A 27030-nucleotide genomic window follows, 5' to 3' on the forward strand; every position below is an offset into this window, starting at 1 on the left:
TTAGTCGTTGGAGGTGACGTCGATGTCTTCTCCGCTCGACTGCTTGGTGGCGAGGCGCCATCGGTTGATGTGGTGGGAACCTTTCTTCTTCTGATCCGAGTCGGGTCCTTCCTCCTCCAGCTTCTGCCGTTTGTATTTCGTCCGCCGGTTCTGGAACCACACTTTCACCTGGGGGAGAGGGAAAAGGAGAGACGGGCGCTCGTGGGGGTCCTGGCACAGCTGGCCCCGGCAAGGCTCAGTGCTGCAACCAGACAGCGTACTCAGCTTTCCTCAGAGACTGGCAAAAAAGAAGTCCCCATCCCTCCAGGAGCGCTCCCACAGCCACTCTGTGCTGCCTCAGTTTCCCCTCTGCAAGGTGTGACAAGGCGGGGGACAACGCAGTGGGTTGCAGGATGCTGACGCTTCCCATCTCTGCTTTGCTGCATGTCCCGGCCTTGGAGAAGCCCAGGACGAGTGAAGGACACACAATCACACCTCAGACAGGGGGCCAGCAGGCAGGCGGATCCCTCCTTACAGCACCGCAACCCTGTGCCCATCACCCTGGTGTCTGGGCTGCGCCCCAATCGGCACAGCATGGTGGGAGCAGCTAAACCCAGCCCCGTGTATTTTGGTTACTGGTGTTAGGATGCCACGGGCACAGCGGCCATGGCTCCAATGACCATGTGAGATGACAAGCAGAGCCATCCACAGCGAGGACCCATGTCCCAGGGCCAGGGTGGCATCATTAGGCTCGGGCTGGACTCTTATGTAACCAGGGAACTAATTATAGATAGATTATAATTACAATTATAGATACTTAATTTACCACATTTAGGTTTCAGGAAACCTTTTCCACCATGATGGTGGTCAAACACTGTCCCAGGAGCCCAGAGAAGCAGCAGGGTCTCCATCCTTGGAGATAACACCCCCCTCACCCCCTCAAGGCCCCGAGAACCCTACTGGGACCCCGCACACCCTTGGTCCCAGCGCCAGGAGCATGGCCTGTGGTGCAGGCTGGATATGGCAGTCGGTTTAGGATGCTGAGTGCACCCACTAAGTTGTTGGTGGTGGATGCTGCGGGCACCCATGTGGCTGGCAATGCAGGATGCCGTGCAGGCAGGGATGCGGGATGCTGCAGCAGGGATGCGGGATGCCAGAGGCAGCAGTGCAGGATGCTGCAGCCGGGGATGTGGGTTGCTGCACCTGGGGATGCAGGATGCTGCAGGCAGCGGTGTGGGATACTGCAGCTGGGGATGAGGTATATGGGATGCCAGGGATGTGGGATGCTGCAGGCAGGAACGCAGGATGCTGCCCAGCTTCCCAGGCCCCGCAGGACACTAGGTGCCGCTGCTTGGCCGCTGCTGCCTGCCCAGCCCAGGCCAGGCTGAAGCCTTTACCCACTTGCAGGTGACGTGGTGCCCACAGCCCCTCCGGCAGCTGCTGCCACACCTCATCCCCCGGGACCCTCACCCCCTTTCCCCCCTTCTCCTTCAGCACTAATTGCAGGCAAGGCTTGCTTTCCGCTCTGGAGCCCTTCGCAGCGAGGCGAAGGCCAGTGTTCACACCTCTCTGCATTCCCCAGGTGAGCAAAGCCCTTGCAGGGTGCCATGCAGCCAGCGCCATACAAGCCTTTGACTTTAAGGCATGCTTAGTCTATTGAAACAGCTGCTTTATGGCACCAGTATATATTATAAACCACCCCCCTTCCCTGCCCCAGACTCAAACCATTTGCTTTCCTAGCTTTGGGGCATTTCTGGAACAATACTGAGCTGGCGCCTTTCATTCAATGACTGCAAAGTACTTTGCAAACTTTAATTAAAGCTCTCAGCCCTCTGGGAGCAGGGAAGTTGCCTTATCCCTAAATTATAGAAGGGGAAACTAAGGCATAAAGCAATTAAGATGCTTGAGTGAGGCTGTGTGGAAATGAGGGGTGGGTGTGAAGCGACTCTCCCCGGCTCTGTTCAGCTCTAAGAAACCCAGCCGGGTATGGCCATCTCCTGCGGGATGAGGCTCCTCTGCGATTCCCAACTGTCTCAGCTGCAGGAATGGGGATGTTTCCAGGCTGGATGGGCTCCCTGACCCCTCGGATACCATATCCCTTGCTCCAACAGGCCAGAAGCCACAATGAGAGTAGTGTGAGAACCTCACAGTGGGCAACTAGGGGATAAGCTGCCCCCTACGATGCCTCATCCTGACTCCGGGAGTAATTGGTTTAAACCCTCAAGGCCAGGGGTTTTATCCCTTCCCAAACCTTCGCCGCATTAACCTTTGTCATGCCGGGTGTTTGTGCATCCAACCGGTGTGATGCTCCCTGGGTCCCGGCCCAGCCATTCCCCGGGGCTAGCTCTAGCCTCCAAGGGTCACTGCCATCCCCATGTTCCTGCTGTGGGATGGGGATGGTCCCTGGATGGCTCCTGCACCCTGGTCCTGCCTCTCTACACAGCTCCCATCCACTGCTTTGCCTGTACACAGGACGTACTCCCACCCGTGCAACACCCTGCAGGCCACCGTGGAAATTGCGCTCTGCTTTGGGGGTGCTGACAGCACCTAGAGAATCAGCTCTGGCTGAAAGGTGACATTGCCATCACCAAGCTGAGGACAGCTAAACTACAGTGGCTTCATGTGCAGCTCCTCCGGACGATGACCCAAACCCTGCTGAAGGCCGAGAGCACAGGGATGGGTCTGGATGGCGACCGAGAGGGACCAGTCCCACCATCACCTGGAACCAGATATGGTGACAGCACCTGTGCCGTGCTGTCACTCAAATTTGCCACCACCTCGAAAGGCAGCGGAGCTCCCCAGGCGTCAGCACTGCGCCCTTATCTATGCCTGCAGTCCCAGCCAGGACTTTTCTTCTAAAAACACCCCAAAACTTTTAAAAGCTTGGTTTTGGGGACAGTCCCTGGAGTGGGGATCACTGCCAGCACTGGGCTTTGCAGCGGGGCCACACTCCAGCTGTATCTGGGGCACGCATCTTTGTCCTCCGTGACTCCCAGGCATTCAATCGGTTAATTATTACCTCTCCCACACGCATGACACTGGGAGGGGATGCTGGGCTATACCCTATATGTGCCTCCATAATCACCCCAAAGCTGGGAGGGGGTGCTGCGCTATATGGTGCCTCCATAACCACCCCAAACCTCCCGCTGGCAGGAGCCAGGGTGAGGCCTTTGCTTTGGGAAAGTGGATGAGACCCCTGGTTGGGTTCGCACCATGTCCTGCCCGGGATGGAGAGGTTCTGCTGGGAGATCCAGGCTGTGTCATGCAAAATTAACTCAGCGAAATTATTTCCCAGCCCAGCACGCTCCCCTGGGAGGTGAAGCGACCTGACGCCACTGGTGATGGGCTCAGCAGTGTGACCACCCGTGACGCCCAGCCCAGCACGACCTCAGCACGCAGCATGATACCCCCACCTCCTCCTCACTCCCCACCTACCCAGTACACGCATCCCAGCCCCGGCAAGCCATCCCCAGCGCACCCACACTGCCTGGCACCCCCGCAGCACGCCGACCGCCAGGCTTATGCCGCCACCCAGCTCACGCACGTGTGTCCCTGCCAGTCATCCCATCACACACAAACCCCACGGATGGCTCCCCTGGCGCAGACCACCCCACATGCCCCCGCCAAGCCCTCCCTACATGTGCTCCAGCCTCATCCCATTTACCCAACGCTTGTGTTTGCTTTGGGACCGTGTCACTGCTTTTTTTCCCCAATCCTTTTTTTTTGTTGTTGTTGTTGCCTGGGCCTGTCTTGTCGCAGACTAATGCACCTCCTTGGTAGGTGAAAGGATGGGAAGGGGTTAAACACCTCCACCTTTCCCCACCCTATATCCCAAGGCACTTCCTGATGCTGGGCAGGTACCTGTACCCTTTTCACCTTCCCCCTGGGCTGCTCCAGGTGTTGCTCCCTGGCCAGAGACCCCAAGCGGGCACAGCCCAAAGGGAAAAGCTCCCTTTTCCAGTGGGAGAAGTGGCTGGGAAATAGGTCCAAGCAAAGCTGTAACCAGCAGCCCCTTCTAGGAGCAGCTAAACCTCCTCTAAAATAATAAAACACACCCACCTGTGGGGTTGGACATGGGGCTGAGTGTCTGCACCCAGTGAAAACATGCCTGTGTCACCCAGTGTCACACTGGAGATGTGTGTCACGGGTGGTTTTCAACGGGAGGTTTGTGTGCGTGTAGGATTCATCACTGGGTATGTAATAGTAATAATAATGATGCCTGGGTTTGGTACAGCCACAGCCAGGCTGGCTCTCTCACCCTGCCAGTCCCGGTACTTTGATGCCCATCCAGTATCACAGCCCTCTGCATGTTATTTCTCTCCGGGTAATTAAAAGAAGATTTTGAGAAAATATTATTTTCCTAAAGCCACAAAACTGAAAAGGAAAAAGCCACCCTGCAGATGCCCCCCTGCAAACCACTGCTGCTGCCAGTCCCAGCCTGATGCTCTTTCCCCGCCCGCAGTGCCCGCCTGGAGCCGAGCGGCTGCAGCAGTTTTCCAAAACCATGGAAATATCATACTACAAATTATGCTGCAGGGCATAAAAAAATAATACATATATATATTTATCTGTATTGCCTCTTTCCGTTTCTAAATCTTCACCCGGATTTAGGGATGGATGCCTCTGCTTTTTCCCCAATAAATTGCATTACTGCATTTAGGCTCTGGGCCATGATGCAAAATCCAAGGGACTTGCTGAGCTCCCCTCGGGCATCCCACAGCTGCCCTTTCCGCCTAGACAAGTTGCTGTTTGTTCTTTGACCTCTGGGGTTTTTGTTGGGGTTTTTTTTTGGTTTTGGTTTTGTTTTTTTTTTTTTAATTATTTCCCTTTAACATCATTTTCAGCCCGGAGCAGTGACAGAAGCAGCAAGGGAAGGACCCGAGCCGGGTTACCAGCTACTGCTGTGCCCTGTGAGCTGCGGGGCTGGGGGGTCAGGATAGCGTCAGGATACAAACAGCCTCTGGATTTTGTGGGCTTGGTGCATCCTCCCCGATATCTGCACCTGTGGTTTCCCGCTGTCCCCATGACAGTGACATTTTCCTCCTGGTAACTTCCCTCTCACTGTGATGCATTTGGAGGTTTTGCTTGGCAGAGCCTGGGTGAGGATGAGCCAGGCGGGTACTGGGAACACCCACGGCTCCAGCTTTTATTTTGCAATTAAATTAAAGGATAAAAATTAAATTAATCCAGAATATAGGCCAAACTACCTTGCCAGAATTTGGATAAAACTTCCTCCATCAATGCAGTTACTGAACATCACGGGAAACAGCATACTTTTTCCTGGAACATTTGGGAATAGCTGCTCGCCAGGACACTGGACTTGCACACAGAGCGATGCTCAGCCCTGACTCCCCTGTTTTCCCCCAGCACTATATGCTTTTCCATTTCCTTTCATCCCTACGATTCTCCCGGGTCTCATTATATCTAAACGTCTGTGAAATGTGCTTTCTAAAATCAGAAAGTTGCAGCTGAAATCAGTGCCCTTTGGCTAGCACCCAGCTTTGCACCCATCCTGACTTTCAGGCACGGTGGTGTTTGCGTACAGAACCAAAGCCGCACAACCGAGGTGCATTTTTGCAGCTCTCCAGGGAAGGTTAGCATCCTGCTGCTCCTTTCTGTTGTTTGTTTTTGTTTTTTTTTTTAACTGGATTTTAGAAATTGTATTTTTCTCTCGGGGAAAAACACCCCAAGCAAGCAAGAAATGACAGCGGAAAACCGCCCCGGAGAGTGGCATGATGTGGGACCTGCATTCCCAGCCTCCAGCCCTGCCAAGGACGCTGGAAGAAGTGAACGCTGAGGGAAAAAAAAAAACCTAGCCCACGGTTTGGCCACAGCTTCCATGTGGGATTCCTGGACAAACCCGGCTGGGATTTTTGTGGCATCAGCCTGAGCCTTGCGTGGGTTTGGCCCCGTCCCTGCTGCCCGATGCACCGGCAGTGGGAGGGGCAGCTGGGGGGCAGCCGGGGGTACCGGGGGTACCTGTGTCTCGGAGAGGCTGAGGCTGCTGGCCAGCTGCTTGCGCTCGGCGCCCACCACGTAGTGGTTCTTCTCGAAGGCCCGCTCCAGCCGCAGGAGCTGCGACGGCGAGAAGGCAGTGCGGATGCGCTTGGGTTTGCGGGCGAAGGGGCCGTGGAGCAGCAGGCTCTCCTGGGACACCTCGCTCCCTGCGGACAGACAGCCAGGTCAGGGGCCCGCACCCCCCCAGCTGCCCCGCTGTGGGACCAGGGGGGTTGCTGGGGACACCCTCTTGCCCTGCGACATGGGAAGGAATGGATGAGGGGGTGTTGCGGGTCTCTGGGCACCTTCCCCGCCCCAAGATTGCAGCATTCACACCGTTGCTGCCTCCCCGCTGCCCCCCGTGCTATGGCGGGGCTGGGGCTGGACACTGGGGCAGCAGGAGAGTAAGAAGACAGAGGGAGAAGGGATGGAATGAGAAGAGCAGGAGAAAGAGGAAAGAAAGAGAGGGAGAAGGCAGGAGGCAGAGGAAAAACAGAGAAAAAGCATTTTAAAAAGAGAAAGCCTAATAAAGTGACGGGGGGGGGAAGAGAAAGCGTGAAGCAAGAAAGAAAAAAGTAAGCTAGAAAGGCAAGAAGGAAAAGAAAGAGTGGAAGGGAGAAGTAAAGAAAGAGAGAAAGAAAGTGGGAAAGCCTGAAAGAAAAAGAAGTAAAGAAAGAGAAAGAGAGAAGGAAAGCGAGGGAAAGAAGGCAAGAAAGGGAAGAGAAGGAAAGGAAGATGGAAAGAAGAAAAGATGGAAAGGAGAGACGTAGAGAAAGAGGCATGAAAAGAAGAAAAGAAAAAAGAGAAGGAAAGAAAGGAAAGAGAGAAAGCAAAGGTAGAAAGGAAGGAACGAACGAAAAATAACTTGAGGAATGGGCAGGCAAGTGAGACGGGCGGCGCCGGGGCCGGGAGCGGCGGGGCCGGTGGAAGTGGCGGCAGCGCGGGCCGGGGCCGCTCCCGGGCAGCACCGTGGGTCGTGGCAGGGGCCGGGCCGGAGCCGTGTCCCCGCGGGCTTGTGCCCCCGGGCGCCGCCGGCAGCGGCCGCCGGAGCCAGGCGGGGGGTTATTGCCGAGCAGATAACCCTAATCGGGGCTGTGCGGTCCCCGGGACCCCCGGGCATAGTGCGGGGACAGCGAGCGGACCGGCGTGCTGGGGAGAGGAGAGGAGAGGAGAGGAGAGGAGAGGAGAGGAGAGGAGAGGAGAGGAGAGGAGAGGAGAGGAGAGGAGAGGAGAGGAGAGGAGAGGAGAGGAAAGGAGAGGAAAGGAGAGGAAAGGAAAGGAAAGGAAAGGAAAGGAAAGGAAAGGAAAGGAAAGGAAAGGAAAGGAAAGGAAAGGAAAGGAAAGGAAAGGAAAAAGGGACAGGACACAGACAGAAAGGGAAAGGAAGAGGAAAATAAGACAGGAAGATACAGAAAAGGAGAGAACGAAAAGAAAGGTAAAGGCAAGAGACAGAGATAGAACAAGAAGAGAACAAGAAAGCAAGAAAGATTAAGAAAGAAAGAAAAGAAAGAAAGAAGGCAAGAAAAAGACGGACTAGAGAGAAACGCCAGGAAATCCAACAAAATCTCGCTGCGCAGCCGAGATCCGCCGCAACCTTCCCCTTCGTTCCCGAGAAAGAGAAACCCAAACTCCGGCAGCCGTGGGGCTGCGCAGGGAGGCGGCAGCGCCGGTCCTGGCCCCGGGACCTCCCCGGGACCCCTCTCCGGGCCCCCCGCCCGCGGGCAGCGGCTCTTCCCGGCCCCGGCCCCGCGGGGCAGCCGCACGCCGGCTGCGGGGATGCGGCGGCGGGAGCGCAGCGCCTGTGCAATGCGCTCAGCACCGCCTGGGTAATGCGCTCAGCACCGGGTGTGTAAACACATTGGCACCGGGTGTGCAAACGCATCGGCACCTGCCGTGCGAACAGATCGGCACTGAGCACCGGGTGTGCAAACGCACCGAGCACCGATGTGTGCAAACGCGTCGGTAGCGGCCGTGCAAAAGCCCGGAGCACCGGTGTGCAGACGCCCGGAGCACCGGCTGGGCGTGCAGGCACCGCAGCAACAGGTTTTGCCTCCGGGTCCTGCTCGGTGTCCCCGGATAACGGGCCCCGCGGCGGGGGGACGCGGCCGCTCGCCGCCCGCCGCAGCATCCCCCGCCCCGCGCCCGCCGCCGGCCTGCGCTGCCCCGCCGCTCACCTTGGAAGCGATGCCCGAAGAAGCGGTTCCGCAGCACCCAAGGGTAGAAGTTGAGCGGGTCGCGGTGCTGCGGGCCGAAGAAGGAGTGGGGGTGCGGCAGCGCCGAGCCCCCCAGCTGGTGGGGCCCGACGGGCAGCGCCGGGTGCCCCACTGCCTCGGGGAAGACGAGCTCGGCGCTGCCGTAGAGGGCCCGGCCGGCGGCAGCGCCCTGGAAGCCGGGGGCGAAGGCGGCGGCGTCGGTAGCGGGGCCGGGGTAGCCGAGAGCGGCGGGGCGCGGGGGGTCCTCGGGGCTGAGGTGGGTGTCCTTGCCCACCAGAGACTCGATGGTGAAGCAGCGCTTCGCAGACGGCTGGAACATGGTTTGAGCCGGGCGGGGACGGGGGGGGGCCGGAGTGGGGCTGTTCCTCCGGGTGCGCGTGTGTGTGTGTGCGTGTGCAAGAAACCTCCCCCTGGGCAGCGCGCACACACACACACACACACCCCGAGCCACGCACACCCAGCCACGCACACACCCCGCCGCCCACCCGCGGGCGCCCACGCACCCGCAAGCCCCGGGCAGCCGGTACAAATACGGCCGGTACCTGGCGGGGCCCCGGGGGAGGGGGCGGCCTCACCTGCTCGGCCGGGGGAAGGCAGGGCAGGCAGGGCAGGGGCAGGGGAGGCAGGGGCAGGGGAGGCAGGGGCAAGGGAGGCAGGGCAGGCAGGGGAAGGGGCGGCAGAAGCAAGGGAAGGGGCAGGGGGAGGCAGAGAGCGCCCGAAAAACTGGACTGGAGCCGCTCCCGCAGGCGCACCGCGAAGTTGTGGGAGAGGGGCTCCGGCTGCGGGGTGTTTTTTCCTTCTTCTTTAAAAAATAAATAAATAAAATATCTTTTTAAAAAAAAAAATCCTCTTTTTCTCTCCCCCCCCCCCCTTTTATTTTTTTCGCTTTTTAAATAAAAATACCCGCAGCGGCGGTTTGTAACTCCGCGGCTCGGAGAGCTGCCGGCCGGTGGGAGGGAGGGGAGGTGAAGCCCTCCCCCGCGGCTCCCCGCCTCCCGCGCAAGCTCCGCTCCCTTCCGCGTAACCCCCCCTTCAAAGGCAGGACCTTCCCCCCGGACAAAAGCCCGCTCTTCCCACGGGTCCGATCCTGCGCTGGGAATAAATAAAAAAAAATTATACACACACACACTCCCCGATAACTGACGATTTTGGCTGGTTTTTCTGCGGCGCGGGTGTGATGCGCGGGGCGCGCAGCCCCTGCGCGGGCCGGTCCCGAGTTCACTCCGCAGTTTGGCTGTGCTCTGAGTTTTGTTGGCCCGCGGAGGCGGGGGCCAGCCCTCCCCTCCCGCACAAAGGGGGTTGAAAGTCTATTTTCCACTTGGCTGGATTGAAATACCCCGCGCGGGCACCCGCGGATCCTTCCCCCCGCGGAGAGCGGAGCGGTGCTGCGCGCCCGCAGGCTTTGCGCGGACACACTCCCGCAACAGGCTACGGCGAAGAAAGCGGGGGGGGCGGGGGGGGGGGGGGGGGGAATCGTGAAACCCCACAAAAATGAAAGCCTAAACCGGAGCGAGCGTGTCGCAAAGCGCTTTTAGAAAACGGTCATTTTCGAAAGAGAAAAATTTAATCTATGTTTTAATATATATTTATATTTTTTTAAATGGAAATAAAGAAGCGGGGCTGGGTCAGCCGGCTGGCGGAGCGGGGCGCACCCGCGGAGAGATGGGGAAGGGGAAGGGAAGGGAATGGGGATGCGGGGACAGCGCTCGGCTCAGACGTGGGAGCTGTGCCCGGTTCGGGAGCATTTGTGGAAATTCATGTAAATCAATTTCATAAAATATAATTTAATTCCCCCCCCGCCGCCGTTGCCTTGGCTCCCGGGCCGGGCCGGGGCTCGGCAGGAGGTGGCCCCCCCGGCCCCGCTCCCCTCGGCCGCCGCTGGCCCCGGGTGCTGGCGGAGCCGCGGAGTACGGAGCCTTGCGCGGGGCCGGGATTTCGTTTCGTGCGGATCTCGCCGCCTTTCAGCATCTTCTGCGAAGGGAAGAGGCAAAGCCGGTGGGTGCCGGCTGCACCCACGGGAATCCCCGCCGGCGGCATCTCCCTGCCGAGCCCCGGCTCCGCAGGAACCTTTCTTGGGGGTCGCTGCTTTGGTTTGGGGGATAAACCACTCCCGCAGAAAATTATAAACCTTTAAGCTGATTTTTTCTCCCCCTATTCAGTCCCGGCTCGGTGTCCAGGCGAGGTTCCCTGGATTCTCCGAAGGGAGCCGGGGAGCTGCTACGCTGAAACCGGGCGACAAACCCTAATTTATCTTTCTATTTCTTTTTCCCCCTCCAGCTCCCAGGCCTGCTCCCACCTCCAGGATAATTCAGGCAGGATCTTTATCCCCCACGGGAATAAAACGTGGGACCCCCCGGCGGGTGCCTTGCTCTGGTCCTCGGTGTCTCGGGTTTATTAAAAGGAAAACTTTAGCCCCGGCATCCCCGGGAGGAGATGATCCGGGAGCAGCCTGCCTTCCCGCTGGATTCCTGGCCAGGAGGAGCTCCGGGTGGAAGAGAAAGACATTTTCTTTTAACGAAAGAGCCGCTGCGCGTGCCAGCGCAGCCGAGGGACGCGGCCGGCAGCAGCGCCGGGCAGGCAGGGAGTGCTGCATTGGGATTAGGGGGTGCTGGCGGAGGAAAGGGGGGGTCTGATGCCTGTTAAAATACAACAGCGAGGCTTTTCAAAGGAGCAAACGAAAGGGGAATGAAGGAGAGGCACAGGGGGACAGGACAGGCACCAAAAATCGGCCTGGGGGTCGCAGGTAGCGGGTCAGCTCCGGGGATGCTCGGGGACGGGCAGTGGGTCTGTCCCCAGCCACCTGCATCCCCCAGCCCTGGCCACCACTCCCTGCCCGGGCTCACATCCCTGGCCGCACCCTGCCTGCCCTCCGCAGCCGGAGCAGGCGGGCAGGCAGTGCCGGGGCCGGATCCGGCTCAGCGCCGGCAGGTGCTGTTCGTCCCCGTCCCCCGGCTCGTTAATCTGTAACACATCGGCCTCCAGCATCAAAGGGCAGAATGTGGAAAATCAGGCCCCGGGCCTCGGAGCGTGGCCATGGGCGCAGCTTGCCGGGATGTTAAAAGTTGACCAGACTTCAAAGTGCTGGATCATTTCCTCCTAACCTCTCCCACCTGCTCTTCCCGTGGGCACAGCTCCTTCCCCGCCCGGATTTCTTCTCGTCAGCCTTCAAGTGCAACCCCAAAGCGAAGGAATGGGGCTGTAATTTGGGCTGGAGGGCTGAGGAGGTCTCGAGCCTGCCTGTGCCGGGCTGCTCCCCCTTTCCTGCTTCATTGGCTTTTTTTTTTTTTTTTTCCATTTCACTTGGTTCAGGGTTATTCTGGACTGGAATAAGCTGTCCCTGCACAACCCAGTGAGCTTCAGCAAGTAATTCATCTCACCTCACTCAGTCTCCCTTTTTTAAGGTGGTTTTATCAACTGTTCCATTGATAGTGGACGGATGGATGTATGTGTGAGTGGGTGGGTGGATGGGTGCTCCGATGGATGGATGGATGGATGAAGATGACATGGGGATAGTGGTAGATAAGTACACTGACATGGATGTGAGATAGCTTTAGTCTATGGAGTCAGGCTGACATGGAGCAAGGATCCCACCACCCAGCCCAGCAAAGGGAAGCCACCCAGATCACACAGCTGTGGGCTGGAAGAGGTCACTCCAGCAAGGAAAGGTGCTGCTGGATCCTCACTCACTTACACAATGGTCACATTGGCTTTTCTATGGGGTCTGCATTCACCCTCATGTCTCCAGCATGGTCTGGCTGCTCTGTTGGCACAGAACCCTGAACAGATGTGGGCTCTGCTGTGACGGGTCCTGGTGGGCTTCCATCATACTCAGAGGTGGGAGATCTTGAAGGCCATTCGGTGTGGACACAGCTGCAGCCACAGGTCATGAAGAGGAATTTTGCTCTTGCAGAGCAAGCAGGGTTTTGTACTCAGCTCCCTGTAGACATTGTAGACCCCAGCTCCTCAAGCGATCATCTGCAAGTCTTGAAACACCTCATGATGGTTGTGCAGGTGCCTGTAGCCCTGATAAAGCCTTTTAGAAAGCTGCAGCACCCCCAGCCATTGCTGGCGATGCCCATCCGGCACTGAGGCTGTACTCGCACCTGGGACAGAGATGGCTCCTGTCATTTCTGCTAGGCAAGGTGGTTCCACAGGACCACAGTTTTGGGGAAAGTCATTGTAACTCATTAGTTGAAAGTGGTGTGCAGAGGCTGGGCAACTGGGCACCTTTCCCCTTGACCTTGGTGACTCCATGTCCCTTGTTTGCCCACAGGTGAGTGGGGCAATGAGCTGGTTTGCCCACGTTGGAGCCCATGGAGGGCAGCAGCACTGAAACACATGGTTTTGGGGCAGCACCTGCATCTCCTGCTTGTGACACAACTTGTCAGAGCAGCACTGATGCCACAGGGACCGGCAGCACACACAGACAGCTCCATGTGTGGCACTGACATGCAGGTGGGGACATGGTCCTCCCCAGGGACCTGCTCAGGGGACAGCATAGAGGACCAGAGCTTCTGGGGTCCTGGGGTCCCTGAGCCCCTCTCTGTAGTGAGGGGTGCAATTCAGCCCCCCTGTGGCAAACCCAAACCTCTGACCTTGGTTTGCCATCCTGGTCCCTGGGACGGCAGCAGCGGCAGGTGTGTGGCATCACCATGCCCTGGCCAGGAGCCAACCTCTCCCTCATCTCTGATCCCAGCCTTTAAACCTCCTTGGGATGCCATGGCCAGGAGCTTCGTGCTTTAGCACTGTGATTTCTGGGCATGGTTTTGAGGGTTTATACCGCTGACAGCATGAAGAAGATCTCAGTTGCAGTGTTTGGGTTCAGCCACCCTCCCCACTGCTTTTGAGGCTGAAGACCAGTCTTCCAGCTAATGTCCCACCAGGTACCTCTCTCCAGGGCTATCAGATGTCACCTTTAGAAATGTTCTTCCACACACGGCAGGGTCATCATTGCAGCAAAAATGCCTTTCTAGGAGAGCTCAGGAAATTTCGACACAGGAAATTATGCCTCCAGCCCCAGGGAGGATTCAGGTGCTCCCTCGGATGGCACCGGAGCGTGACCCTTACGTCGGACCCCCCGGGCTCATGCTGGCTTTGCTCCAGCAGCTAAGGAAGAAAGATGCCCTGTGAGACTGCACCATTGCAGGGGCAAGGAAACCACAGGGAGAGGTGCTATCCCTGCTTGGGTGCTGGGAGAGTCCCCCCAAAACCCCACAGGGACTGTGCAGTGTTATATTAGGGGAGATCAGCAGACTTGGCTCCCCCTCACCTCTGCAACATACCATTAAATGGCATCAAGGCAGTGTATCAACCACTTACTTATGTTGCTTATAGACGCCAAACTTATTAGCACAATAAAACTGCTGCTAAGAAGCTTTCCTGCCTCCTTTCCTATGTGGAGAGCATCGGTGCTGGAAGCACCTAGCTGCCTTATACAGAAACAGTTGGGGTTTCTTTACATATGGCACCCAGAAAAATAAATATATGAATCACCCAGGGTCCCCTTTCCAGTGTTTCCAGACCCCAGCTGCGAGGGCAGGGAGCTGGGGACACCTCACAGCAGCAGGGTTTAAAGCCAGTCCTGGGGTGAAGCCGTACCATCCAGCCCGGGTGCCTGTCTGGGGATGTGGTGTGCCTTGGGGGGATGCTGGGGCTCACGGGGTGCTGCTGGGTGGGCTGGGTGCTGGAGGTCTCCTCTGATGCACAACACTGAATCAATGAATCTTCCTTCCGCTTTGCCTCAGAAGTGGTCGGAGGGGGACCCTGGGTGATTCATGTATTTATTTTCCCGGGTGCCATATGAAAGGCAACCCCGGGTGTTTCCATACGAGGCAGCTAGGTGCTTCCAACACTGACATTCTCCAGGAGAAAAATAGGCAGGAAAGCTTCTTAGCAGCAGTTTTATTGTGTTAATAACTTTGGCGTCTATAAGCAACATATGTAAATGACTGATATACTGTCTTGATGCCATTTAACATTATGTTGCGGAGGTGAGCGGGAGCCAAGTCTGCAGCATTTCGACTAATACGCAACAAGCTGCCAATTCTGGTGGGTTTTTTTCTTCTTTTTTTTCCCCCTTTAAAAAAAATAATTTAAACAAGTTAGCAATCTGCCTGCACCGAAATAATGACTCGGACCCTTCCATTTCCACTGCTGTTTCTTGGAAAATGGGTAAATATTGTGTTCATTTAGCCTCAGAAGCATCTCCAGTCCTCGGTGCTGGGATAGGAAATCCCAGCTCACCAGGTATCCCGGTCCCTATCACTTCGGATGGGGAGAGGGGCCGGAGAGGAAAGAGCAGAGCCACTGCCAAATGCAGCTGTGGCTGTCGGTAGGGGAGGTGTCAATGTCTCCGCATTTGCCCCTTTCCCAATGCAGGGAAAAAAACCCCAACAGACAGGGGGAAAAAACATTAAATATAAAATGCCGTGAGTTTCTCCCTCTCGCAAGTAATTTTCAGTTAATTTATGTTGAATCAATGGTTCCTTGCAGTCATATGGATGGCAGGCTCCCAGCCATTATTAGTGTAAACAGATTTGTGAGCAGTATATTTAGCTGTTCCATATTGCTTTTAGGAAATGTGCACATTTCAATGGCATATACTTAGAGAGGGCCATACCCTGCCACCGCTCTGCAGGTGGGGATGGTGCTGTACGGAGGCGCCTGCGCTCCCGGCCTCTTCCTCACCCGAGACGAAGCACTGAGCTGGCACGAGGCAGCGGGGACCGCCAGCTCCCGTATGTTGGACCTGAACTTCATCTGCAAAAAAAATCTGCAAAATTAAGGGTTTGCTGCTGGGGATGGTCTGTATATGGCCATGCTTATCCCTGCTGGTCACAGAGGCCAGATCCAGCTACAAGCGTGGAGACAGAGGTGTTTGCAGCAGGGGAGGTCCCTTGGGTGGGTGCTCAGCACAGTTTTGATGCTCTGGGTCTCCCACCTGGTCCCCAGTGCTCTGTGCAGTGCCACCATCCCACAAGTGGGATGAGCTGAGCCAGTCCTCAAGCACTGTTGGGGGTTAATCGCCACGGGCTCGGCCACTTGCCTGGGGTGGGCACCCACTCAGGGACTGTGCTGGGATGCAGGTAGCATGTCCACCCATCCACACAAGGATGCAGGTGGTACATTCACCCAGGGGCTATGCCGGGACACAGGTGGCATATCCACATAGGAACCATGTCAGGGTGCAGGTGGCACACCCACCCAGGAACCACGCTGGGATGCAGGTGGCGTATCCATCCAGGGATCATGCTGAGATGCAGGTGGCACATCCACCTAGTCACACCAGGATGCAGGTGACACATTTACCCAGGGACCACGCCAGGATGCAGGTGGCCCATCCACCCAGGGACCATGCTGGGATGGAGGTGGCACGTCCAGGCAGGGACCATGCCAGGATGCAGGTGGCACATCCACCCAGAGACCACGCTGGGATGCGGGTGGCACATCCACCAGTCATGCCTTGAGTATGGGTCACAGCAACCGCATCCCTGCCATGCAGGGAGAGATCTGGACCCCTCCTCCTGCGCCTGAGTGACTGATTTAAGAAAACTTGTGCTGCGGAGAAATGCCAATCTTGAGAGGGTTGGGGCCAAAATGTAAAACATGCTAAAAAAGAGATCCCCAGATTTCAACAGAGCGGGTGTAAAAGCCCAGCCAGCGGCACTGTGAAGGAGCCCTCCAAGTCCTGCGGGACAGATCCTGCTGCTCAGCATCCTTACGCTAACCCCCTTTTCTGTGCTCACCTGCCATTGAGGGAGGCCTCCCAGCAGTGAGCAGGATCAGGCCCTTCTCCATCTCCCCGCCAGCTTCCCCACTTGCCCCGCACCATGAGCACACCTCACCTGCCGCCAAAATAACCCAGAAATGCCAAATCCAGAATCTGCTGCTGTTCACACGTGCCAGGACAGCATGAAGTGTGGGTACAGCCCCTCCGCCAAGGAACCAGGACAGGATATGGCCCTGGGGGGCTTTTGCTATTTTAATTTTTCCTGCTGGCTTGCCTGCATGCCCAAAATAGCTGCCGCGAGCGGGTTGGCACGGGTGGCGTGGAGCATCGCCAGCCTCCAGCGGCACGGCGGTGGCGGTGAAAGGATTTGGGCAACGTCTCACCATGGCTACCCAGGCCAGGGAGAAGTATGTCAGCTCCGGGGGGAGGGTGCCGGCCCCTTTCATGGAGGAGAAAGCCGCGACATCAGGGCTCTGTTGTTGGATGTCACCGTCTCCCTCCCGCCAGCATGAAAAATCAATTAGGAAGAATTAGCGACGTGTCAACGGGTGTTGTGTGGGGAGGATTACGAGCCTTATCCTGCACATCGCTCTGTGGGTTCATCCAGGAGAAGGTGGCAGCGTGTTCCCGCGCCTCTGCTGTCCCTACCACCCCAGTACCATTAGAATCCCAAAGCCATGATGCCCAGGTGCCTGAATCCAGCTTGGTGTGCTGATTTCCAGACCAAGTGCCCATCTGTGCTCGGGCAGCTCATGACACCCCCGCACTCCCTGCCTCAGTTTCCCCATCCCTGCAAGGGGGCTTGGCTGGGCCATGGCTCCCGAGTCCCGCAGTGTTGCTGGCTGGAGAATCCATTGGAGCCCATCCCCACGGCTCCGGGGACTGGACACAGTTCAGTGGGAGCGTAACTCACACTGTGTTGCTACTTTTCCTTTCCCTCCTCTTTCTGCGTGTGTGTGTATATATATAAATAACAAGGAAAAAAAAATCCCAAACTCTGATTAAAATCCCTTTTTTTATTCACCTGCCCATCTTTCCTGTCTCCATCTCCCATTCTATCCAAACTCATAATTAATCGCTCAAGGCAAAAGTAATGAATGTTAATTGGCCATCTGTACAAAGACTAATTAAAATCTACCATGCTGGGGATTAAAACATACCTATAGCAACTGCCTGAATTGAGAATGAGACAGAGGAGAGATTGAGAAAACAGCTGAAAGGCTTGTGCAAAACGCAATCTCGCTTAGGTGTGAGATGAGTTGCAACTCAGAGATCTGAGATGCTTTATTATTAAATTAAAAAAAGGGGGGGGGGGGTGAGGGGTGGGGAAGAAACTTCTGAGCTGAGCTGGGAGATGGTTTAATGGGAAGAAAGGCCGCAGGAGATTTCAAAGGCGGAGTGACCCCAACATTTCAGGTTTGGTTTGGATGAGGATAATAGCCACCCGCTCCCCTCCCCGCATAGAGAAAATATTTCATGTTATTTTCAGTTTTTTAGGGTTCCTAGATGTGAAGAAACTGTGCCAGGCACCGGGAAGTTGTCAGGCTGGAGCAGGGGGAAAGAAGCTTTCCCTAAATGTGAAGAGTTAGGGATGGAGCGCTTGGCACCACGCAACAGGCATCCCTGCACGGCCCTGGCATGGCACGGTCTGCATCCCGCGCTGCCCACAGCTGCACCATGCCCTCGGCCGCCCTGCTCCCTTCTTTGTCCTAAATCCTTGGCTTTTCAGGCCAGCCGCCTCTTTGTTGTGGGGAGGGTTTAGGAGTTGGAGGAATAGCGCAAAACGAATAAGCCAGCGGTAATTATTCCCGGGGCTGTCCCTCCTCCTCCTCGTTGTCCCCAGACCCCCACGCAAACACCCCCTGACCCTCCCTGTGGTGCATGTCAGGGGCTAGCATGGAGCCTGGATCTATCCCACCCAGCCAAGATGTCCCCTCCAGCGTTGGTGACACGGGTGGAGGTAGCGGGAGGTACCCTGGGGGATGCTGGCCAGAGGGTGGCAAGGAGGCTGGACCCTCTCTCCAAACTGGTTCCTCAGGTTCAGGGCAGCTCTAGCATGTGCAAAATGCCATTTTTTTAGTAAAAAAAAAGCCAAAGGGAAAAAAGTGCTCTTCCTCCAGCCAAAGGTGGGAGTGGGCTTCTGCTAGAAATCACCAATCTGCAGCTCCCACCACCTTGTGTCCCAGAGCAGCTCCAGGCCAGGGCTGTCCCCACCTATCCCATGCACCAGCTTCAATGCCACTAAACAACCTATTTTTTAATCCCAGACCCCCAGTGTCTCAGTCTGGGAGCAGCTGACCGCATCCTAGTACCCCTGTGATGCTGGAGACTGCCACCAAGCATCCTTCCCAGGGGGGTTTTGGGGTTTATGGTGAGGGGTGATGGGGAAGCAGAAAGGAGGCTGGGCATCCCACCCCCAAAATGTGCTGATACTTTGCAGCCTTGCTGGAAGCACCCAGGCTCTGCTCTGCTCTTGTTTTCTCAGATTCGGCTGTGTTTACTCCCAACACGAGTGACCGCTGTGGCCCTATTACGGGAGCGGCTGACAGCTCGGCTGACAAGTGTGCTCGCGGCAGGAATGTGAATGCGGCTCCCGGCCTCGCCGCAGTGCCTTGGCGGTAGCTCTGTTGGAGGTGGCATGGGCAGGGTGAGGCCACGCTGGTGGCTGGGTGGTGGGAGATTCCTAAGGACAGAGATGCTCTGGGTTTCCCATGGGATCCCGCAGGGGATGGGGTGCTGGGACTGATGAGTGTGGCATGCCTAGCTTGCCCTTCCTGGTCTAAAGCCAGCACTGAGGATCTGGCAGAGCCTGCCAGCATCCTAATGGGAAGGACAGGGATCCACTGGCATTACTGGGTGCTCGGGGAAGGGCTGAACCATCAGCCCGGGAGGGTTTCAGGGCTGGGTGAAGGATGATGGGCTGCAGACATGGCACAGGATGGGCCGTGGTGGAGGAGGGTGAATGCACTGATCTGAACCAGCGGCTTTGCTGAAGGCAAGGGGACAGAGAGCAGCCAGTGTTGGGACTGGATGGTATCCCCAAATCCCAGGGGATCCGCGGGAGCAGCTCAGGCACAGCCTGCCTCTGGCTTGGCACTCAATATTTGGGAGACTGGAAATGCACCCAGCTGCATCCCACATGGGCCGGCAGCAAACGGACAAGGTCTGGTTTTGGGGTGGTGCGTAAAAAAACAGGGAGAGCCTCCTATTCCTGGCAGCTCTTTCCCACTGGGGTGGAGGTGGCCGTTGGTCTGCAGGGCCTGGTTCAGTCACCAGTGAATTCAGTGTGTGCAGGGCAGTGCTGGGAGCAGCACTGAAGCTGGGGATCCAGCACTGGTCCCAGCTTAGCGCCCAGCCCAGTGAGTCCAGCTGCTCCGCCCGTGACGGATAAAGATGGTTTAATTAATCACAGATCATTTCTGCAATGTCCCCCCATTAACCTCTATAGCCAACTAAATAATAACTCATTAAAGGCATTTGAAGCTCACAGGAACAGGACAGTTTACCAGCAAACCCGCTGCTCTTTGGCTCTAAACTGGGTTAATCTGTCATCTCTCCTTGCTGGACCAGTGGGTCCCTCATTACTCATTAAATGGCTGTGCCGGGGGACATGGCCAGCCTGGAGCTGTTTCTTCTCCTTGCTAAGGCCACCAAAACCAGGGACAGTGTAGAAGGGAGAGGAATAAAAGCAGGTTAGTGGGCTGAGAATGAGGAGGGCAGTTACGAGCAGGAGGATGTGCAAGCAAGTCTTCAGTCTCAGGGAGAAGAGTCGGAGAGAAACGTGCCGGCTCAGCAGAAAGGTGTTTGTTGTTCTAACCCTCTCAGGCTTGGTGAGTGTCCACCAAACCCCAGCCACAGCCCCCAGAAGACCCTGCAAAGCTCCTGACTTGTCACACAGAGAGGTGGGAAGCTTTGGGATGGCTGGTCAGCTGTCGGCGTGGACACACTCAGGCGTCTCTGCTTGCAAGATGGGAGTCCCTGGGTGGGAAGCGTAGGCACCACCAGACCTTTTACCCTGCTGGGAGCACCTTTGCCGGAGGAACAGCTCATTTACCTTTGGCCCCTTGGCCAGAGGTGACTGCTTGTTTGCGAACAAGAAGCTCGCTGGGCACTCAGAGTCCTGGCTGAAAGGCCCCTACTCAGCATTTCTGGTCACCAGATGGGAAAATAAAGGTCGTCTTCTTCCCTCTGCTGAGAAACTTTTAATAAGGGGCAGAGGAACCTGGCTGCAGCCTATCCCTCCGCTGAGCCAGGGGCAGCCCAGGGCAGCGGCTGAGATTTGAGAGGTCGTTGGGTGCACGCTGGTTTTAATTTGGGAGGCTTTGAGGGGAATTTAGGAGACTCACCCTCACTGCTGTCCCAGGGACCTGGTCACACATATGGAAACAAAACCCCAGCACTGACTTTGACTCCTTCCGTAACCCAGCTCCCTGCATTTCACCATGGACACAAAGGCTGCAGTGTCTCCCCGGCATGGGGAGTGGGCTGCGGAGAGTCCCCTGGGGACCTGGGACCAGTTGCTCAGGTGGTGTCACCCCTAAGCATCACACACACACTCCCCTTCTCCCCCAATCTGCTATCGAGGCCATCACAGGGGTTTTCTGCAGCACTTTACGGGGGGAGGGGGCCATCTGCACAGCTCACGCTCCAGTTTTGCTTCTCTCTGTTTCCCAGGGCTCAGGGAGACATCACACCCTCACCAGGATCCAGCCACCACCGAAATCACTGCAGTGGGGAAGGGCCGAGCGCCGGCAGCATGTCCGTCCCGCTGCTTTACCCCACAGCAGCAGGTAAATTGCTTTTCTTTGAAATATGTGAGCTCAGAGCAAAGAGGGGATGGGGGGACGGGCAGGCCCGTGGGAGCTCTTACAGCCACACACCAGGAGAGCAGGAGTGGACAGCCCTTCCTGGGGCTGCCACAACCCCCAGCACTCTGCCACAGGGATGGTGTGGGCAGAAGAAAGCAAAGGGGAAAAAAAGGGGGGAAGTGATAAAATGCCCTACAGAGTATTTTGCTGCAGGAGGCAGAGTGGGAAGGCAGGCAGGGGGTGGGGAGCTGGAGAGGGAGCAGAGCCGCTTGGAGGGATGCTCCATGCAAGAGTTTAGGCTTGCCAAGCCCCACTTCAGCCCCTTCAGGGAGAACTGAGCCTGTGGGTCCTGTCTGGGAAGGAGGTGATGACAGCTGCTTTCAGGGTGCCTCCCTGCAGCCACAGGGCTCTTCCTTAGCCCGCAGGGGAGCACTGCCCAAATACTGGGGGTGCCCATAGGGCCGAGCATGTTAGTCTCATCGCATACACTTTGCCAGGTGAGCTGTGAGCTCCTGTCTCTGAAACTGGGAAACCTCAAAACCTTTTTTTAACGACTCCTTTTTCTCCTCGTTGAGCTTCTGGCATGGTCCCATGGCTGCAGGACATGGAGTCCTAATTAAAAAAAAAAAAAAAGTTGCCACAGGGACCTGTGATGAGGCGGTGCAGAGGCAGGAGGGAGCCTGAGCCTGCGTCCCGCTCGTCCCACCCAACGGCCCGTCGCTTCTCCAGGGGCACTGAAGCTGGCTGACCCTCCAGATTCTCTGCTCGGGCTGGTGTCCGTTACCCGGTCTCGGCACGCCCTCAGCTGGTCACAGAAAATGATAGGAAAAGGAAGAAAAATACTTGGATCGTTTTGCCACTGCATCTCACAGTGCCCATGGGTGCACAGGTGTTGGATGGACCCACGGAGGACAGGAACTGGGCACGGTCCCTGAGCAGGGGATGCTGGTACCCGGGGGATGCCCTGAAAGCATCACTGGTATTTCTCCCTGGGCAAAGCTCTGCTCCTGGAATGGGAGCCAAAAACTCACCGCATCTCTGGGATTACAGAGCAATACTGAACATCTAAACACATGCACAGTGAATCCAAGGGGCTGAAACCCCTAAAAGTTAAAAAATCCAGGAGACAACTTGGGGACAAAATATGAAGTGGCCAATGGCTAAAGAAAAACTTGCTCCATGGAACTGCGAGCATGTGGTTGCTTCACCAGCAAAATTCAGCAGCGTGAGCCACAGGACATCACCGCAGCTGTAGGATTCACGCCTAGAATGTGCTTGATGTTTGCAGTAGGTTTGCTCATTGAGCAGATGTAGTTTCCCAGTTGAAGGGATAGGGACACCAAGACTGATTTTTGCTCCTGCTGCTCCCTGGGCAACAAGGGAGAGAGAAAATGAAGCAGAGTGCCCCAGGTCCCAGCACAAGACAGACGTGGACCTGTTAGAGCAGGGTGAGAGGAGGCCACAAAGATGCTCAGAGGCTGGAGCAGCTCTGCAGTGAGGACAGGCTGGGAGAGTTGGGGGGGTTCAGCCTGGAGAAGGGAAGGCTGTGGGGAGACCTTAGCGCACCTCCCAGTGCCTAAAGGGGCTGCAAGAAAGCTGGAGGGGGGCTTTTTACAGGGGCCTGCAGTGGTTGGACCAAAGGGGGATGATTTTAAACTAAAAGGGGGGACATTTAGATCAGCTATTAGGAAGAAATTCTTCCCTGTGAGGGTGGCGAGGCGCTGGCACAGGCTGCCCAGAGCAGCTGTGGATGCCCCGTCCCTGGCAGTGCCCAAGGCCAGGCTGGACGGGGCTTGGAGCGACCTGGTCTGGTGGGAGGTGTCCCTGCCCATGGCAAGGGTCTCAAACTAGGTGATCTTTCAGGTCCCTTCCAACTCAAACCATTCTATGAAACAAATCCAGTGTTTTGTTAATGATTCCATTAACATTGTGTGCAGCGGGACATAAGCACCTCGCTATTTAAAGTCAGCATTCCCTGCCTATGTATCCTCTCTTGGGAGACAGGTTTGGGTTGAAGAAGTGCCTGGTTCCAAGTGGAACCTCTACGATGTCACAACCCCTCACACAGATGCTCCAGGAAGACACAGTTGCTGATACCCACCCCCAGCCACTGGAGCACGGTCAGATCTCAAGCGAGTATGCACAGCCCCAAAATAATCCTCCCCCTTGGGTACCCTGGTTTTTATGTCTTACCTTGAAGAACCCATCTGCATCTCCTACTTGGCTGGTACCAAATCATCCCTGTGGCCAGAGCAGCCCTGTCCCTCAGCACCCTCCCACCTTCTCCTGCAATATAGGGCTCCTTAAGCCCTTCTGGTGGGGGCTTACCTGCCTTCAGCCCACAGTCCTGTAATGGCAGGACTTGGGGATGCCCAGCTCTGAGCACTTAAGTTTGTTTTTTTTTTTTACAGAGCACCAGATCCCAGAAAATTATTTCTGCCCAAGACGGGATGAGACAAACCCATATAGATGCACAGTGAAGAAATGTGATTTTTAGCAGCAGCAGGTCCATCCAGGTTTCACAGACCACATAAAACACCACCAGGCATCAAACCCTAGAAAAACAACCCTGTTGCCAGCACAGCGAGCAGCAGAGGGGTTTTTGCTAATAATGAGTTTCACAGGGATAGAGGGAAGATGAAACCAAGCAGCAGACTAGCTGGAGAGAAGTTTTTTTTGAGCTTGACAGGATTAAGTTAACACAGAATTAATGAAATGGCTCAGAGATGGAAGAACAGGACTCCAGGAGGCCACTGCTGGATGAAGACAGTGCTTAACCCAGGATGTCTCCTCTCACCCTCCGCCAAATTTATCTACTTTTAAAGATATATCAGAAGACCCAGACCAGATGCGAAAGTTTTAATGACTGTAGATCCAGGTGGACAAAACTTGAAATACAGGGTGGGACAGAAGACTGCAGGAAGGTTGCTGTCACTGAGCACAGAGGGACATTGGGCATTTCCAGGGCACACAGGGGATGCCGCTGTGCTTCAGAGCGGCTCTCCTCCACCAACACACACTGCATATCAGCTGCTTTCTAGAAAAGCCAGTCTATAAGTGCCTGTGCCTCCTGGAACCTGATGAAAAAATGACAATAAAACCCCACAAACAATTAAAAGAACAGCCCAGGAGGGGCTGAAGCCCCAGATCCAGGCTTGGACCCAGAATGTGCAAATAGGAACACTGCATGAACTCAGGGTTGCACCTCAGATGTGTGCTAACCCGTGCTGCACTTGTGCACAGGTTCATGTAAGCTGGTGATCCCAGCCAGGCGCCCAAAATTCACATCTCCTCCATGGGCAGCTCCCTCTCCTGGTGATTAATTACCTTTGTGCAAAAACCACAGGCACAAGCTTTGCTCCACATCTTAATAAACAAAACTTGCACAAAGACAATCCCAGAATTGCAGGAGCTTCTGGACAAGCCACTGGTGAGATGGGGGTCAGAGTCTGGGTTTGGGTGCCAGCCACCACCTCCAGCCCTGGGAATGGCTCTTTTGCCCTTTGGTGACTTTCCCAGGTGCTGAGCACATAGCCTCTGTGGAACAAAGGGGACAGACACAGGGACACTCAGCTCTAACGCTGCTGTTGGCTTCTTTAAGACCTTCTGGGATAGCTTTCTGACTTGGCCTGGTGTGCCTCGGTAGCTCCTTGGCTCACACACCCTCCTGCGCAGGACAGCTTTAAGCCTCTATGCCCGTTCACTTGGGAAAGCCACCTCTGCTGCCCCATACCCAGCCACTGAGAAATCCCTGCTCCTGTCAGCAGGTACCCAGGAGGGTACTGCCTCTCATTCCCGTTGGGGCACTAAGAGTATAAGGCACCCAGAGGTCTTCTCTTGAAAGCTGCACGGGACTACACAAGGTCACCAAACATGCTGGAGGCACCCAAGACATGTCTTAGCAGAAAGCAAAGCAGGAAAGCAAAGACAGAGGTGAGATTAACTCAGATGTCGTAGAAATCCACGTGGGCACCGGAGCGGAAGGTGTCCTCCTCCAGGAGATTCACCAGCTTCTGGGCCGACACAGTGCAGTCTATCAGCTGCCTGCTCTCCTGCAGGCTTTGGAAATACTGACGCATCTCGGGGTCGCCAGTCTTAGTCCGGGCCAAGAGCTGCATATCCGTATCTAAAGGACCTGGGGAAAGAGCAACAAAAAAGAAATCACATGGGGAGTAAGCAGAGTCTGGGACTCATTTTCCTCTTGTACCTGGCTTGGCTGCAAGAACCTTTTATCCACAAAGCCAGGAGAAAATGAATAGCAATCCATGAGCTCCTCTCCTCACCTGGGGCATAGTTAAGCACACGGACATCAGGCTCCTCGAGTGCCAGCACCTGGAACATCATGTCCCGGGAAGCCTTCCCGCTGCAGTACAGTGCCCAGTTCTTGAAGGGCTTGATGGCACAGAGCGAGGAGATGTTCACCACCGTCCTGCTTGAGCCAGGCCTCTTCCCGAAGGCTTGTAGGGCAGCGGAGGTGAGGCAAAGCGCCGAGGTGACATTGAAGGCAAAGTAACTGTTGATCTCATCTGGGTCAGTGAGATCAAGAAAGGATTTGGAGATGTCTCCCAGGGAGCCTAGGAAGTAAGGATACATGAGTCAAGAGTAATCAAAGATGGGTTCAACAGCACAGCAGATCCCTTTTTCTCCTACATTTCCACATGCAACACTATTACAGACACAAGCCTGCAGTTCTGCTGGCTCAGCCCTATCAGGCTGTCACAGCATAGTGAGGAGCTCAGCACCGCCCAGCTCTGCTCAGCGCCTTCGGATCACCTGCTGCACCAGCAGCGGTGACACAGGATATAGACCTGCCAATCCTCTGCCAAAAAACAGCTCCCAACCTCCAGCCTGAAGTACAATGTCCCCGCGGGCCACCACATGGCCTCTGCTTTCGCAACCAAGTCGGCAAAGGACCTCACTCCTGTGGCACCTATTGTCTGCTGGAATGCATGGTCTTGTTTACAGTGGTAATGGGTGAAAAAAGGCGAACAGGAATTAAAGATGGCAAGCCAAGCTCCAGAAGGCAGGGCTAGAAGTTTTTCTGATGGCTTGCACCCGGAGAGCAGAGCAGCAAGGGGGTGGTGGCCAGCGGCTCCTGTGCCATCAGCAATGGCTAAAACCTTGCAACCTGCTCCCGCATTTGTTACGTTAACAAAATAAAACGCGGACAAGGTGACATCCCTGCTGCTCCCATGGTTATTTACCGGCACCCGAAGCCCCGGTCGAGCCCCGTCTCAGCCGCTGTGCAGCGAGGGAGGGCTCGGCGGGACTGAGTCCCGGGGGGAGCAGGCCCTTACCGGCGTTGTTGATGAGGAGCAGGCGGCCGTGCGGAGCAGCGGGCAGCACCTCCCGCAGGGCAGCCATCGCCCGCCGCAGCCCCTGCGGGCAGCCCAGGTCGGCGGCCACGCACTCCACCCGCAGCCCGCTACCGCTACCGCCCCGCAGCTCGGCCGCCAGCTCGGCCAGGGCCTCCGCCGAGCGCGCCAGCAGCAGCAGCACCGAGCCCGAGCCCAGCCGCGGGGCCAGCAGCCGCGCCAGGCTGCGCCCGAAGCCCCGGGAAGCGCCGGTCAGCACGCAGGCAGCTGCGGCCCAGCGCCCGGGCCCCGCTCCCGGCTCCATCCCGGCGCCGAGTGCAGGCGGCCGCGGGAACGCCCCTCCCCGCCTCCCCCGCCCCATTCATAACCTCCTCCCGCCGCTTCGTGAATGGCCGTTCCGAACGCGCCGGCATCGCCGCCAGCCTCCGATTGGTCGCCGCCGTCGCCTCGGCATGCCGACGTACCGGGTGGGCGTGGGCAGAGCGGCGCGCCCCCTTCCGGCCGCGCCAAGGCGTCGCCTGCTCCCGCGGGCGGGCGAGAGCTGGGGTCAGGCGACAGTGCTTGTGCTTTGCTCCAATCCTTTTTTATCCAATGCATTTTCCAGTGCACTTTCCAATACATTTTTCAACACATTTTTTAACTTTTCTTTTTCCAATACATTTTTTCCCAGCGCGGCTGTAAATTCCCGCTTCGCGCCTCCCGCAGCCTTGGTACTTTGCCACCAGCCACCACGGCCGCGTTCCCCCTGGCTGCTTTCCCCCTGGCCCGAACCGAACCATTACAAAGCCTTCGCACACCTTTTTCCTCTGTGATCGCTCTTTTTGGCACTCGGCAGCAGTTTTTTATTGGGTAGCAAAAGCATGTCTGATCCTCAAAAGTCCTAAAAGGCTTTTTAAAAAAACAAGTAATTTTGTCCTTGAAGGCATACAGATTTCAAAGAGGGTTTTTGCAAGGAGTACCTGGTTTGCTTGGAATTAGCTGGCAGTTGG

The 27030-nt window shown here is 56.3% G+C and overlaps 2 protein-coding genes across 2 annotated transcripts; both read right to left on the reverse strand.

Moving 5' to 3' along the window:
* On the reverse strand, window positions 1–8508 carry LOC130143738 (homeobox protein EMX1-like). Its single transcript, XM_056326608.1, has 3 exons — window positions 8151–8508; window positions 5959–6143; window positions 1–168 (listed from the first exon to the last, which is right to left on the reverse strand). The coding sequence occupies exons 1-3, from the start codon at window positions 8506–8508 to the stop codon at window positions 1–3; spliced, it is 711 nt and encodes a 236-aa protein (XP_056182583.1).
* Window positions 8509–23196: 14688 nt separating this feature from the next.
* SPR (sepiapterin reductase) lies at window positions 23197–26375 on the reverse strand. Its single transcript, XM_056323541.1, has 3 exons — window positions 26024–26375; window positions 25010–25300; window positions 23197–24861 (listed from the first exon to the last, which is right to left on the reverse strand). Exons 1-3 carry the CDS (start codon window positions 26343–26345, stop codon window positions 24671–24673), a joined length of 804 nt encoding a protein of 267 aa, XP_056179516.1. The 5' UTR covers window positions 26346–26375; the 3' UTR covers window positions 23197–24670.
* Between the last annotated feature and the right edge of the window lie 655 nt (window positions 26376–27030).

Source organism: Falco biarmicus, chromosome 1 (assembly GCF_023638135.1).
Source record: "Falco biarmicus isolate bFalBia1 chromosome 1, bFalBia1.pri, whole genome shotgun sequence".
In the NCBI taxonomy this organism is placed as follows: Eukaryota; Metazoa; Chordata; class Aves; order Falconiformes; family Falconidae; genus Falco; species Falco biarmicus.

Excerpts from the sequence above, each read along its gene's own strand:
- LOC130143738 (XM_056326608.1), bottom strand. The coding sequence starts at position 8,508 with ATGTTCCAGCCGTCTGCGAAGCGCTGCTTCACCATCGAGTCTCTGGTG. Across the intron at positions 6,144-8,150 it reads CTTCGGGCATCGCTTCCAAG|GGAGCGAGGTGTCCCAGGAG; the intron begins GTGAGCGGCGGG and ends GTCTGTCCGCAG. Across the intron at positions 169-5,958 it reads TCAGCCTCTCCGAGACACAG|GTGAAAGTGTGGTTCCAGAA; the intron begins GTACCCCCGGTA and ends CCTCTCCCCCAG.
- SPR (XM_056323541.1), bottom strand. The coding sequence starts at position 26,345 with ATGGAGCCGGGAGCGGGGCCCGGGCGCTGGGCCGCAGCTGCCTGCGTG. Across the intron at positions 25,301-26,023 it reads GCTCCTCATCAACAACGCCG|GCTCCCTGGGAGACATCTCC; the intron begins GTAAGGGCCTGC and ends CTTACTTCCTAG. Across the intron at positions 24,862-25,009 it reads TGTGCTTAACTATGCCCCAG|GTCCTTTAGATACGGATATG; the intron begins GTGAGGAGAGGA and ends CTCTTTCCCCAG.